This window comes from Anabrus simplex, chromosome 11 (genome assembly GCF_040414725.1).
Source record: "Anabrus simplex isolate iqAnaSimp1 chromosome 11, ASM4041472v1, whole genome shotgun sequence".
Lineage (NCBI taxonomy): Eukaryota > Metazoa > Arthropoda > Insecta > Orthoptera > Tettigoniidae > Anabrus > Anabrus simplex.
The window spans coordinates 27,301,964-27,318,518 of record NC_090275.1 but is presented as its reverse complement, the minus strand read 5'-3'; the positions used below and the strand labels follow the sequence as shown (position 1 = coordinate 27,318,518).

The window sequence follows — 16,555 nt, the reverse complement described above, 5'->3', positions numbered from 1 at the left end:
CAAGCCACTACGGATCCTTAATCTACATTAAAATTCGCATCGAATGATGTTTAAAGTAAAGTGGCACTATGAGGCACCCAAAGTTTTTATCGAGCAAAGTCTAAAAACAATCTCATTTTCGAGAACCGCTTCCTTTTATACAACGCATTGTAAATAATTTATTTCGTGCAGAACGCTTGTATTACGCGTAAAAGTGAGAACACATACCTCTTTTCACTTTTCCATGAGCCACAGAAGACACCACCTCGTTGAACTCACTAGAAACACAACGTTCGGTTCACTCCGACACCTATCAACTGAGCTGACAACTCCCAGGAAGACGTTTCAGCACCTGTCCCCTCCCTCCTACGCACCCGAAAGTGGAAAGGAAGACCGAGGGTCACCATCTGGTTTGTTCATTATCGAATGAGCCAGATTTCGCTTTGATTTGCGGCAGTGAATTTCTTCCACCTAGGTATGGGATTCGACACACTGTGCTTCGCCACAATCCTCGGTTTGCAACTAGTGCTGTGGCCTCATTTACTTCTATACCTCTTATCTTTAAATCGTTAGAAACCGGGTCTAATTCTCGTAGTCTTGTTCTTCCTCTACTTCGCTTACCCTCCATAACTGAGTCCATTATTCTCCTAGGTAACCTATCCTCCTCCGTTCGCCTCACATGACCCCAGCATCGAAGCTGGTTTATGCGTACAGCTTCATCCATCGAGTTCATTCCTAAATTAGCCTTTATCTCCTCATTCCGAGTACCCTCCTGCCATTGTTCCCACCTGTTTGTACCAGCAATCATTCTTGCTACTTTCATGTCTGTTACTTCTAACTTATGAATAAGATATCCTGAGTCCACCCAGCTTTCGCTCTCGTAAAGCAAAGTTGGTCTGAAAACAGACCGATGTAAAGATAGTTTCGTCTGGGAGTTGACTTCCTTCTTAGAACACTGTTGATCGCAACTGGGAGCTCACTGCATTACCTTTACTACACCTTGATTCAATCTCACTTACTATACTACCATCATGGGATAACACACAATCTAAATACGTTAAAATACTTGGAAAAAGGAACTATCAAAAAATCTCTTCGAATAACCGAATATCAAATTGATAACGAGTAATTTATTTGCATCTAAAGAATAGTTGCCAGGAGACATCTTCTGAGTACGAGGATATGAGATCTCTTTGATGATGGAGCCTCAGTCATGGTCATCCGCCAATACTTCACATCACAGCCTGCACATCAGCGCCACACATTTTGATTCGCTAATTTCAAATGACCCGGGTGCTCTAAGATGGCGGCGTGTGCAGAAGTGACGCTGAGTGTTATGCGCAGTATTATTATATTTTTGGTGGTAAAGAGTGCAGTGCAATACTCCAAAAGTGCTGCAATCGCTTCAAATAACCCTCCTGGATACCTGGAAAACAATTTATTGGAAAAAACTATTGGTGAGTGAAAAATGTACTCTTAACGGTTTGACGTAGTGCAGTGCGGAAAGTCTGTGGATGGCAGCCATAGGTCGGCCTCACGAAGGGACGGGAGCGGTGCTGTCAGACTGCCTGTAGATAATCAGCCACTGCTGTGCTTGGCACTTGCCCTAAGTGAGGACATCGAACTAAACCCGGGTCCACAACAGTGCACAATTTGCGGAAATAGTGGTAGGAGGAACCAATTATTTGTCCACTGTAATAATTGCTCGCTAAAAGGCCATAGAACCTGCGCAAGAGTCTCAGTGTCCGAATTCAGAAAAATAAAGAACGGTTCCCGTACATGGTTATGCTGGAAGTGTGAAATGCCGCCGTTATCAGACTCGTTCCTTACAGTTACCAGTGATACGCCCACTGACTTAGTAAATAATTCTAAATGTACATATGTAAATAAAAATGTATCACTTTTTGCCTTCAATGCGCGCAGTATTATGCGACCTGGACGGTTACAAAATATCCACGCATCGCTTGAAAGCCTTGACCCGACCATCGTATGTGTCAATGAGACGTGGTTGTCCACCAGAATTAATGACTCAGTAATGTTCCCTGACTCGCTGATATTGTTCCGTAAGGACCGATCCCACCTCTCTGCAGGGGGAGTTCTAATTGCAGCCAAGCCAGAATGTCATCCAACTCGAGTTCATCACCTGGAGACAGCAGCCGAAGCACTGTGGGTGGAAGTGACGTGCAACAAACGCAAATTCCTTGTTGGATCAATTTATCCCGTCCCTAAGTCGTCGCCGGAAATGAACGATGAACTAATCCTCTCTCTCGAGCGTGTGCAACATGTACAACAAAATTACGATGCCATTTATATTGTCGGTGATTTCAACCTAGAAATTACGTGGTCCAGAAATGCTGCACTTGTTCCAAATAACCCCCTAGCCAATAAATTCCTTTCCGCTTTCTATGATTTATTCCTTCATCAATTAATGTTTGAACCCACGCATATTATGCAAACAACACGCTCAACCTTTGATCTTTTCCTAAGTAACATATTACAGTACGTACAATCTCTTAATACTATTCCTGGATTCTGTGACCATCAGGCAATTCTTGCAACACTGACCCATATAAAACCAGCCCCCAAACTCCATACCAGAACAGTTTATAATTTTTCCCCGAACAAACTGGAACGATCTATCCACTTTACTTTCCAACCGCCTTCCCGTTCTCACCTCAGATTTCACCGGCAGTACTGACAAACAAGATATGGAACGACTGGAAGAAAATTTTCTTTCAATGCGTAGAAGAAACCACACCAACAGTAAATATAACCAGCAGACGGAAATCTCCATGGATTACCAAGGAGATAGTGCGAGAAATTCGAAGAAGGGACCGCCTGTACCAGAAATGGAAAAGAAATCCAACCGATTATGAGTGGAAGAAATACAGGCTGGCTAGGAACAAGGCTAAACAATCTATCAGAGATTCCTACGATTCTTACATCCACAGTATCAACACCAACTCCAAGAAATTCTGGGCATTTCTCAGAAGTAAAGGGTGCAACAGAGCTCCATCTGTATTTAAACATAACGGTACGGCAGTCTCCACACCACAAGAAATTGCAGACACCTTCAACAGGAAATTTAAAAGTAACTTCTCCGTCCCTACTGAGAAAGAGAACATGCTATATTCAAGGACAACATCTACCCCTCTCTTCCCTCTAACCAACCTGTATTTCTCAACGAATGAAGTAAAGGAGAGCCCTCTGAAAACAAGACACCATGCCGCGCCCGGGCCGGACCGAGTGCCAGCAAGAATTCTCAAGAATTGTGCAGTCACCTTGGCGCCCTCTCTTTGCGTTCTCTTCAACTATTTCATTAATACCGGGTCTGTACCTGTGGAGTGGAAAGAAGCCAACGTAGTGCCAGTTTTCAAAGATGGAGATAAGGAAAACGTAGATGATTACCGCCCAGTTTCTATAACATTAGGGGTCTGTAAATGTATGGAACGTCTAGTTACTGAATGTATGTTGGATTTTCTGAAGGAGAGAAGCCTGCTGAACTCAAACCAGCACGGCTTCATTCCGGGAAAATCCTGCACAACACTTAACAAAAATCATTGATGACTGGCAGTTCTCTTTGGAGCAGACTGATGTCTCACAAATACACTGTGTGACTCTGGACTGGAGCAAAGCTTTTGACCAGGTGTCACATCAAAGACTTCTGTTAAAACTTAGCAACTACGGCATTCAGGGTAAACTGTTGTCATGGTTGAGGTCATTTTTGGTGGGTCGAACGCGGAGGAGCCAAATCAGACCAAACCACAATTACTTCTGGAGTGATTCAGGGCGGTGTGATAGGGCCGCTCCTGTACACGATTTATGCTCTCGACTTACCGGATTGTGTGAACTCGACCATGGCGCAGTATGCCGATGACACAGTCATTTACAGAGCCATGAAAAACAGTGATATTGTAATATTCCAATCAGATCTGGATAGTATAGCTCTGTGGTGTGAGGTAAATAGAATGTATATAAATATTAAGAAGTGTAAATATATAAGACTAAGCAGAGCTAAACAACCACTCCACAACCAACCTACTCTATGTGGAATCCAACTGCCGACTTCTAACTCCATCAGACTGCTCGGTATTCACATTAAGGACAATCTGAAATGGAATAAATACGTGGAGGAAGTGAGGTGTAAGGCATACAGCGCTAGGTTTCGTCCGTAGATGTATCTCGGGAGGAAGAAGTAAAGCCCTACGAATGGCTTATATTTCCCTAGTGCGGCCCATACTATTATATGGCCTTCCTTCCTGGCATCCAACTACAACGGAAAATATCAGGAAACTAGAGGGTATCCAGGGACGAGCAGAACGTTTAATTAACAAACACTCCCCTTAAACACAGCCAGGTCATTGCCACCAGTGAACTCGTTATGTACACAAATAGACGTAGCCTTCCTTAGGAAATCCCTGACAGACAACACACACCTCTCGCCTTTCCACCGCCTGCAGCTCAATTACCGCTCTGTTACAAGAGGCTAAGGAGTTACTCTTGTCCCTCCCTTCGCTAGAACAACCTCATATTTAAATGGTTTTACGCAAGGACTGCTCGTACCTGGAACCTTATACCATCAGAGGTAAAGCTGCTTCCTCTTCCTCACTTCCTCCGCGAGGTAAAGAAAATGTATATGTAAATAGAAACCCATATGCGACGTATATAACTTTTATAAAATAGAATTGCAAGAAGGATGGTGCAAGTACAGGTGTATGCGGGCGCGTGTGGGAGTGGTTGTGAATGAGAGTGTATACAGGGGTCTGAGTGAGAATATAAATGGCTGGGTGTTTTTACTCTAATATTTTCGGGATAAATCAAGATAATTATTATTCTAAGGGCACAGTGTTTGTAGTGTAAGTATGTAAATTTAAAATTGTCTACATAGGTTTATATGTAAATATTCAGTAGAGTTTATGTACACATATGGAGATGGAGGCACTTCCGTGTATGTGGGGCTTGCCCTTTCGCGATCTACCACCCCTAAATTGTACATGTACAATTTAAGGAAAATAAATAAATAAATAAATAAATAAATAATAATAAAACATATTTAATGTCAAAAAGGCTACAAAAAACGAATGTAGAGGAGGCCAATTGAATCTTTCTGCAAGTTCTGTCATAGTACCGAGTATTTTTGTAACTGGGTGATCAATTATGGAGAGTCATATAGAAATACAAGTGTTACCCGCGGCTTCGTTCGCGAGGATTTCACAGTATGGTCAAAGTAATCGTTTCTCGGTACTGCACTAAGATGTTATCTGAAAATCCCTAAAGTAAGCCTATAAGAACTGTCATTTTCACCCCCTTAAGTGAAATTTCAAAAAAAATGTGGTTCTTTACTTTTTAAGGACATTCCAAATACCAATTTTTATGGTTGTAACATATTACGTTTTTGAGATATACTCATTTTAATTCGCCTCCTTTTTCATATAATATAATTTTGCCAAATTTCAATTTTCTAGCCCGCCTGGCAGATTGTGCCTCAAACTTGCTTTGGGGGAGGGGTTAAAATGAGGACTTTCAGGAAACTAAAGCTAGCAAATATGCAGATGGTCATTATTACACCTGAAACAGGTAACTGTACGAAAACAGTCAATGTACAAACACACAGTCTTTACGGTTTTATTTATATAGATAAAGAATCTGCTCTACACACAACACCTTTTGGGCAATGTCCGCTGGACTTAGCCAGCAAAACCGACCGTTCATGTTATCTCCCTTATTAACCCTCCTATCGAAAAAATGCAAATGAGGAAAAGATTTTAGAAATGGATTTCCATCAAGGTTGGTCGATTTCCACTCAGATTGGTCTTATATATATTGTGGGAGAGTAAAATCACTACTTCGGTTCCCTATAAACCCCCACTCCATTCCGTGATTATGACATGGTATGGACGTAAAAACCTACCTTTGGAGAAGTGAATGCTAAATATGAATTTTGGTTGAAATATTCTCCAGTAGTTTTCAAGTTATAAGAAATACGCTTTACACGCACCCGCTTTTGAGTTAAATTCGGTGGGACTTGTACTGAAAAACCGTCCGTTAATAATATCTACTTTATTAATCCTTGTATCGATATGATGCACATGATAAAAAAAAGGTTTAGGAATTTATTTCCATTAAGGCACGTAGATTTCCATTAAGTTTAGTTGTGTATATTTTGTAGGAGTGGAAAATCACAGTTTCGGTTTCGTATAAACCCCCAGTCAGTTCAGCGATTTAGAAACAATATTGGCCCTAAAACCTACCCAAGGACAGGTGGATTCTAAATATGAAGTCTGGTAGAAATATATCCAGTAGTTTTCAAGTTAGAGACAAACAAACAGACACCAAAGCTAAAAGATATGCAGATGGTCATTACACTTGAAACGGATGACTGAATGAAAATTTCGCCAAAATAGTGAATGTACAGACACACGGTCGTTACCATTTTGTTTATATAGATTAATAATACCCATTTTCAAGTCTGTAACTTTTCAGTTTTTGAGATATAAGATATACTCATTTTAAAAATTCACCCTCTTTTCAACCCCTTAGTGAAGGAATATCCAAGAATCCTCCCTTACACTGTAATATAAATATATTCGCAAAATTTCATTTCTTTATGTCCAGTAGTTTTGGCTCGGCGATGTGTCAGTCAGTCAGTACATGTTATTTTATGAATATTACAAGCAGACTTTAAAGTCTACAATAATTCGTATTCGTCTTCTTGGAATTTTCCGAGTTACCTGGGGTCAGGTTCTTTGTATGGTTTTACGGCAGGATGCCCTTCCTGACGCCAATTCAATATGGAGGATTATGTTCACTATTGCGTTTTTATGTGGTAGTTTGTACTGTGGTGTGTTGTATTTAGATAAAGATTTGTATTAAGACCAACCCAAACACAACGTCCCCGAGCTAAAGGAATTGACCAGAAAGTTTAAATGCCCGACGTGGTCGGCAATCGAACCGGCGACCCTCTGAACCGAAGGTAACTACGCTGACCATTCAGCCAAGGAGGGGGAAACAGTCCAGAAATTTTATGAAAGCAGAAAATTAAATGTTCTTAGAGACCTGATGAGTTTGCCGTTTGTAACTCTATGTAGGCTATCTGTTAAATTAACTCGCATAAAGCGATGAGAGCTGTTCAGACCAATTAACATGTTAGATTGTACCCAGCAGCTTGGCTTCCCACAAGGACAAATAGCTTGCTCTTTTGTAACTACATAGTCACCGTTGCACTTACTTAAATAACTGTATAAACTGAAAGCTCTCAATGCCACCGAGATCGCCTGGCTGATATTAAGATTAGCGGATCTCACTAAAGACTTGATTGGTTAATGAGTAGGGCCCGGACGTTTATGACCTAAAAATGTTTGAAATATGACAATAAATATGACTTGAAAATTTCTTGGTAACACACTTGAAATCTTCAAAATCTTGCCGCTTTTTAAATTAACACTATATTGAAAATATACTTTTAAAAATCTAGAACATTTAATAATAAATAAGGAATAATATTAATTATTATATAAGAATTTATTTTATTTCTCAATTCAGATGTAACTCTCGGGGAAAAGACCGCTGAACATCGCAGGATCTTATTGGGACATATTTGAAATGCGTCAAATCATTTGAGTTCTGTTGAGGCTCACTATTCTGTCTCTTTCTACGCATCTGTCTCTATACAGCTTACCCTCCTAATTCATGTACATATTTTAAGAAAGATAATTGTAAGAAATTGCAGACAATTAGGATGTGTGAAAAATCCATCTATGAGAATACTGTAAGCAGGTGTGCAAAAATGGAATAACAAATATGAAAGTAAGACAAAATACGAAACTTCACGGGAAAAAATTACCATAATATGAAAAATCACTGGAAAATGGCAAAAAACGTTAATAAAGCTAAAATATGATTTTATATGACCCGTGAAAATGCCATAATTTGAGTCACCGTATATAAAATCTATTTTTCACGGAAATAATATAAAGAAAAATATGACATGTCAAACATCTGAGCCGTAGTTATGAGTAGGTGCTGGATCCGTATGTAATTACATATTTCATTCCTTTACATGTAAACCACTGAAAAGTCGACGAATTGTGGTTCTGTGGTTATGGAATGGCGTATGGCTTTTAGTGCCGGGAGTGTCCGAGGACATGTTCGGCTCGCCAGATGCAGGTCTTTTGATTTGACGCCCGTAGGTGACCGGCGCGTCGTGATGAGGATGAAATGATGATGAAGACGACACTTACAACCAGCCCCCGTGCCAGAGAAATTAACCAATGATTGTTAAAATTCTCGATCCTGCTGGGAATCGAACCCGGGATCCCTGTGACCAAATGCCAGCACGCTACCCATTTAGCCATGAACCCCGACGACGAATGGTGACGCAGACTGTACTCAGTGTGGTGAACGTTACAGAGGACTGTCATGTAAACTGTATGTGCAAAGAAATTTAGTTTATTTTGTTTTATTTCATATCGCAAAATACATAATTGACCTGTGTATATGAAAATAGCTGCATCTTTGAAAAGGCGCTGCAATATAAAAACTTTTCACTACTAGTAAACAAGTGTGGCTCTATGCCCACTCGCTAGCACAGAATGTGCTGACCTTGCATGCTGTAAGAATTTCCTACCTGTGAATATGCTGGTCGGTATCCGGAGCCTACAGCTCTCAGACTGCCCTCTTCTCTGTCATGCTTGAAGGCGATCGCGTCTAGGTCTTCCCCTCGTATCGTTTGTATCGCCCACACGTAAACATAAAACACCACCACCAGCACCGACGAAGCGCCCCATGCGGAGGGACGCATCCTGAAACAAAGAGAAACAGTTATTTAACTAGAGGAATCGTAATATTTTTGAGGGTTCATTTCGTAGGAGCTATATCACACTTGGAGATTTATAAAAGGAACTGATTGCTAGAACAAGGTGACACGAAGTCACGCATGGGTTGCTATCATTTAAAATTAGAGAAAGGAATTTTATGCACTAACAGGTTAGAATGTAAACGTATTTGTACAAGGCGCAAGTGTCATCTTTCCGCTCTACAGTTCTGTAGGTTGAGTTGCATACATTTTAGGGGTTCTGATATCTATGCAAACCTCACTGCAGAACCGTTGTGCGGGCAGAAGGTACTTACGCCTTAGTTAAATACGATTGCATTGTTATTCGTGCCTAAAAATCCTTTCCCTATTTATAACTACAGATCGCATATAGGAAGTAAAAATCTGCAAAATGGACATTAAGTGTTAATGCTATAGCTTAGTGTAAATGTTGATTGATGATGATTCTTGTTTAAATGGATCTAACATCTAGGTCATCGGCCCCTAATAGTGGATAGATATGGTTTAATTTAACTGGCAAAGTTAGGGACACGCGTTCGTGTCTTACACTTAACCAATGAAATACATAAATAACAAAAATATATAAAGTACTGAATAAATGAGAAAGAGACTGAAACAAATTACTATGGTACTATGCTATCCTGCTGTATATAAAAATATTATAATACACAATATAAATTAACATTTTTCTTCCTACTAAGAAATTAACATACGAAATGAGACTAAATGTAATGACAATTTAAAAGTCCAAAATTCATCAAATGACCACAATTCAAAACGTGGTGATGAAGAATGAATAGATCAATATGAATTTAAAATAATCAGCGAATGCAACTCACAATACTGAAAGTTAAAAATAATTCCAAAATCGATCGAATGACGAGAATTCAAGACGACGACGATGAGCAGGGATTATAAACCTGAAACTATCAGTGGACCCGGCCCGCAATGCACGACCTCTCCAGAAACTATCTTAAAAAAATTGTATATACTGACTAAGGAGCTGCTTCCAAAGCACAATCCTAAATCGATGATTCTTGTTGTCTAAAGGGGTTAAAATTCCATGTCAACGGTCCCTCATATAGTGAAGTAGAACCATTGTATAAATGTTAATTAGAATATTTTCGAAATTATTAGGGTACTCTATGACGGCTCTGATTTTTCGTCTTATCATGAACATAAGTTACAGTAAAGGGTTTTGTGTATAAGTCCTGACCGCTCACAAGCAGTTGAGCCAAGACCGACCGGCTGCCCTGCTTCCCTCACACCCACGGCCCGCCTTCCCTTCTAAATCTGCATATCGTCGTTGCGCCTTGATATACCGTTATGTGACAATGTCGAGGGAATAAATACTGACCCGCAGCACAATCATAACTTTTTTCCCTTACAATTTGCTTTACGTCGCACCGACACAGATAGGTCTTATGGCGGCGATGGGATAGGAAAGGGACAGTAGTGGGACGGAAGCGGTCGTGGCCTTAAGGTACAGTCCCAGCATTTTCCTGGTGTGAAAATGGGAAACCACGGAAAACCATCTTCAGGGCTGCCGACGGTGGAGTTCGAAACCACTATTTCCCGAAAGCAAGTATATTTTGTGAGCTCTATTTTGGTGTCAATAAAACTTCATGTGTGTCGATTATTACCTCTCTACCTCCAATATTCCGTGAAGCATTGGCTCATCAAATGTAAACTGACTTTTGGGTCACCCAGTACTTCCTCAACCAACCAACCAACCAACCAACCAACCAACCACTGATCTGCATTTAGGACAGTTGCCCAGGTGGCAGATAACCTATCTGTTCTTTACCTATATTTTTCTTAAATAATTGCAAAGAAATCGAAAATATATTGAACATCTCCTTCAATAAATTATTCCAATCCCTAACTCTTTTTCCTACAAATGAATATTCGCCCCAATTTGTCCCCCTGAATTCCAACTTTATATTAATACTAGGGAAACCTACCCCTGGACAGATGGATGCTATATATAAAGTTTGGTTCAAACATCTTCAGTAGTTTTCAAGTTGTAAGAAATACGCTTTACACGCACCCGCTCTTGCGTTAAGTCCGCTGGGATTTGTACCGAAAAACGGTCCGTTAATGATATCTCCCTTATTAAATTCTGTTATCGAAATGATGCATATGAGAAAAAAAAGGTTTGGAAATTAATTTTCATTAAGGCAGGTAGATTTCCTTTAAGTTCGGTTGTGTATACTTTGAGGTAGTGCAAAATCATGGTTTCGGTTTCGTAAAAATCCCCACTCAGTTCAGGAATTTTGAAACGATATTTGCGCCAAAACCTACCCAAGGACAGGTAGATTCTAAATATGAAGCTTGGTGGAAATATATCAATTAGTTTTCAAGTTATAGGACAGACAAACAGACAGACAAACAGACACCAAAGCTAAAAATGATGCAGATGGTCATTATTACACCTGAAACGGATAACTGTATGGAAATTTCGCCAAAATAATCAATGTACAGACACACGGTCCTTACGATTTTATTTATATAGATTGTGATCTTTCCTAGTTTTAAAAGCAGCATTGACACTTGCTCGTCATTCTGCGCCATCTCTTCACTGAGAGCTCGCGACGTATCACTTAGACGAGCAACTCTTCTTCTACGAAATCTTTCCAGACCAAACTGTGCAACGATTTCGTAACACTACTTTTTTGTCGGAAATCACCCAGAACAGATCGAGCTGCTTTTCTTTGGAAATGTTTACCAGTTCTCAAATCAAGTATTTCTAGTGAGAATCCCATACACTGGAACCATACTCTAATATTGGGGTCGTACCAGAGAGGTGTGTTTCCTTCTTTACATCTTTATTACAAATCCCTAAATACCATCATAAAAAGCCATACGCCGTATAAGAAGGTAGGTAAAGCACGGAGTCACTTAACTCTGTGTTTTACTAGTTCGATAAGAGGCAATGTACTGTTCACCTGTCATGGTGAGCGTGAGGCACGTGTAGATTCAGAGCGGAACGGTCATCAGCACGACCTGACCCGACACGACGCACGCAGTTATCTCGAACCGCAACGCACTCATTAAGGTATTCAGAATTTCGAAACAGACTTGGTGATCAGCGAGTCTGCTCTGCGTTTCTGGTCGTGTGCCTGTTTAGCTTGCACTTAGAGTGGGTTCAAGCCCTAAAGATGGTTTCCCATTTTCACACCAGGCAAATGCTTGGGTTATCTTAAGGTCACTGTCGCTTTCTTCCCACTTATAGCACTTTCGTACCCCATCATCTCATAAGGTCTATGAGTGTCGGTGGGACGTAAAGCGAACTGTAACAATAACCTATTACAGCTTAAACCGAGCTCTAACTATAATATTCCTTAAACGTATACTACCATGGCTATGTCGAATGTTTTACCATTGTTTTACTTTTCCAGGAACTGGATAAACACTAAGAAGTGGCTGGCGACAGCCACAACTTGTCTGGAAATGAATGTGTGAGATATACACCCACCAGCAATGCAAACTACCACTCCAGCAATAGTAGAGAAACTTGGCGGAATTATTCAGCCTATCGGAGGATAAAAATTGAACATATCAGGAAGGAATTGTTGGCGGAGGACCTATTTGTGGAGAAGGTTTAATAATAATAATAATAATAATAATAATAATAATAATAATAATAATAATAATGGCGTATGGCCTCCGGAGAGGCCTAGTGCTGGTCTTTTTCTAGTAGACGGCCGATTAGGCGACCTGCATGTCTGTGAAGATGAAGGCCGTACCTAGGATGATTTCTAATGCTGAATACGCCACACACACTCATCCCTCGAGCCAGTGGAATTAACCAATTCAGGTTAAAATCCCCGGCCCGGCCGGCAATCGAACCCGAGACCCTCTGAACCGAAGGCCAGTACGCTGACCATTCAGTTGAGTCAGACGGAAGGTATGATCATGATGATTGTTATTTAAAGGGGCCTAACATATAAGGTCATTTGCCCCTAATGGTACGAAATGGACATCACATGATGGTTAAAATATTAAAATGTATCCACTGACTAGATTTTAAAATAAATGGTGATGAAAAATGATTATGAGATTAAAACAATCAGTGGATCTAATTCGCAATCCCTTATTTTTTAGAATATAAGTATAGAAAATAGAGGTGATAATGGAATAAGGCATTGCCTGGAAATACAGATATATATATATATATATATAATTCATGTCAGAAGTTAAAATAACACATTAAAATACGCAAACACGAACTAAAATAGAATCAAAGGGATAAAAGCGCAGTTAATAGAGAGTTTTCGCACCCAAGCCGTTCGCTAACCGGTTGACGCTATATTGACGTCACTGATGAAAGAGCCAATCGGAGCCATTCATCTTACGTTATTGAAATAAGCGGCCCGGTTATCACCAGTCGATTAACGTAACGTTATCTACCAGACGTTTGAGGCCTGTCAGCCTGCTGGTCAGAAGCTGCGTTGCCTCATACAGACAAACTTGTAAAACTAAGATCAAATACTACGAGCGCTCGGAGGAATGTGTAATTTTTGGGACTTCGAGTGCAAATGACACGGGTGGTGACAATTTTGTGAATATATGCAAATAAGCATTGTATTTTTACTCTGAATGGTTCGCATTTTATCGTTTGTTAAATAAAATAGGAGTACCAATATCCAGGATTATGCTCAGATTATTGCCGTCTCGAAATTTGTTCAGCAACAAAATGGAAACGAACGTAAATGAAATAACTGAAATAATTTCGCGTGATTTTTCATTTCAACTCCAGGCAAACATTGCGAATTTTTTTTTCATACTTCCACGATTATTACCTTTTATATGTTAACACTAATTAACTGGGATTTTCTACCTGTCATAAACACCCCGTTATGTAAAGAATTCCCATGATATATTACATGTTTTCTAATATAACTGTTTCTTTAAACAAAAGAAAAAACAACCATATTTCAGCATGTCCGGTATAAATTTATAAACACCTAAGCATAATCCTGGAAATTTATTACTGCTATTTTCTTTAACAAACTCTAAAATGCGAACCACTCAGCGAACAAGCAGATGAGAAAGAGTGGAGAAATGAACAAATAAATTTGAAGAAAGAAAAGCTGGAAATCCAGAGAAGACAACTAGCATTAGAGGAACATAAGTTCAAAGTGGAAAAGGAGAGATTGCACAGAATAGAGATGGAGAAGAATCAGCAGGCCCTGATGGAGAGGGTTATTAATCTCCTAGGGAATAAATAGACTGTATTTTATTTTTGGGGATTAAATTATTAACATTAGATTCACATTTTATTTCAATATTAATCAACAGGCACTAATGAGCATGGTTTCTGATCACTTTTGAAACTAATAAACAAAATTAAGGCCATTTAAAGATAATTATTTACTGTAACACAAAAATTCTGCTAAATACCATTCTTATTTCATTGTCCCTACTATATAACAGCCCCTAATGGGCAGGGGTAGGCCTGCTCACATCTTTAGAACTTAATTAAGCCTACTGAATGTTACAGTTATTCAAATTAAATAAACATGTAGTTAATATTCTTATTTTTCTGCCTTGAATAATCAATAGACCCTAATGAACATGGTAACTGATCTCTTTTGACACTAATAAACAATATTAAGGCCATTTAAAGATAATTGTTTACTGTAACACAAAAATTCTGCTAAATGCCATTCTTATTTCATTGTCCCTACTACACAACAGCCCCAATGGGCAGGGTTAGGCCTACTCACATCCTTAGAACTTAATTAAGCACACTGAATGTTACAGTTATTCAAATTAAATAAACATGTAATTAATATTCTTATTTTACTGCCTTTGATAATCAACAGACCCTAACGAGCATGGTAAGTGATCTCTAGAAACAAATAAAATTAAGGCCATTTAAAGATAATTTACTGTAACACAAAAATTCTGCTAAATGCCATTCTTATTCCATTGTCCCTACTACACAACAGCCCCAATGGGCAGGGTTAGGCCTGCTCACATCTTTAGAACTTAATTAAGCACACTGAATGTTACAGTTATTCAAATTTAAAAAACATGTAGTTAATATTCTTATTTTACTGCTTTGGGTTATCAATAGACCCTAATGAGCATGGTAACTGATCTCTTTTGAAACTAATAAACAAAATTAAGGCCATTTAAAGATAATTATTTACTGTAACACAAAAATTCTGCTAAATACCATTCTTATTTCATTGTCCCTACTATATAACAGATCCAATTGGGCAGGGTTAGGCCTGCTCACATCTTTAGAACTTAATTAAGCCTACTGAATGTTACAGTTATTCAAATTAAATAAACATGTAATTAATATTCTTATTTTACTGCCTTGGATAATCAATAGACCCTAATGAACATGGTAACTGATCTCTTTTGAAACTAATAAACAAAATTAAGGCCATTTAAAGATAATTATTTACTGTAACACAAAAATTCTGCTAAATACCATTCTTATTTCATTGTCCCTACTACACAACAGCCCCAATGGGCTTGGTTAGGCCTGCTCACATCTTTAGAACTTAAGCCTACTGAATGTTACAGTTATTCAAATTAAATAAACATGTAATTAATATTCTTATTTTACTGCCTTGGGTTATCAACAGACCCTAATCAGCATGGTAAGTGATCTATTTAGAAGTTATTAAAGCCTTTTTAAGGTTATAATTTTTCACTGCAACATAAAAATTCTGCTAAATACAAATTCTTATATCAACCATCACCTTCACTACACTGTATATATCTCATTATTCACTGTAATTAAAAAATCATATAAAATGTTGTATCATAGTATTCACTTTAAAGAACATTTCCTATAAAATACTAAGTAATTATTCATTACCATTATTGATTTTACCATGGATTATTTGTAGCCTATTGTTAGTAGATTATTATATATATTAAATTAAACATATGGTGTATTATTGAGATATCTTGTTTCAAATACTCAAATATTCTGTCAAGGTTGGGGGAGAAATGTCAAAAAATAATCCTGGTTGACTGCCATATAAACATGTATGACAGTTTGTTAAAATAACTGCACTGTGATACATTTTTTCAAGATCCTGGAGTAACAGTTTTTGATTTTTCTTGAAATCAAGGAATGCAAATTCTCTCACTATTTTCCCAAAACCCCATTCCACATTTTGTCTCACATGACTCATGGCACTATTGAATGACATTTGATCAGGAGTTAAGTTTTGGCTGGAATACGGTCTAAGGAGCAACTCCCTAAGTGGATATGCAGAATCTCCATACAACACAAATTTCTCACCATCGGGGAATACTGCACACTGTTCAAGTTCATTGTAGAAGTTGCAATCGCGTAATATTCCAGCATCATGCATCCTTCCTGGAAATGGCCCTTTTAAACTAACAACAATACCATCAGGACACAAGACAGATTGATATTTGATACAATGTACCTGCTTGTGTCCAGAAAAGTAGTTTTCTTGATTTCTCACTGGCCTACATATTGCCCTTGCTGTTCCATCAATAAATCCCGAACAATTGTTAACTGGAACATTTTTGATGCAACAGCAGCAGAATAATTACTTAATTTCTCCTTGTTTAACCACTTCAGATTATGCAAGTTGGTAAGTAGAGGTCCCCAATGCTGGTGAATGAAATTGATTACATAACTGCAAATCATTGAAATATATGATGCAGACACTCCAAATATTCTTTCCAAATCAGTTAACCTATTTGGGTAGGCTAGGCGTCGTAGATACATGCAGAGGG

At 38.7% G+C, this 16,555-nt stretch overlaps 1 protein-coding gene across 4 annotated transcripts in view; it reads right to left on the bottom strand.

The window, feature by feature from the left end:
- Positions 1-16,555, bottom strand: part of LOC136883098 (carboxypeptidase D) — a 209,028-nt gene that overhangs the window by 88,250 nt on the left and 104,223 nt on the right. For all 4 annotated transcript variants that reach the window (XM_067155284.2, XM_067155281.2, XM_067155283.2 and 1 more), the window contains exon 2: positions 8,606-8,780. In XM_067155284.2, the coding sequence (XP_067011385.1) occupies positions 8,606-8,779 (174 nt within the window). In that variant the 5' untranslated portion in view covers position 8,780. The remainder of the gene's footprint in view (positions 1-8,605; positions 8,781-16,555) is intronic.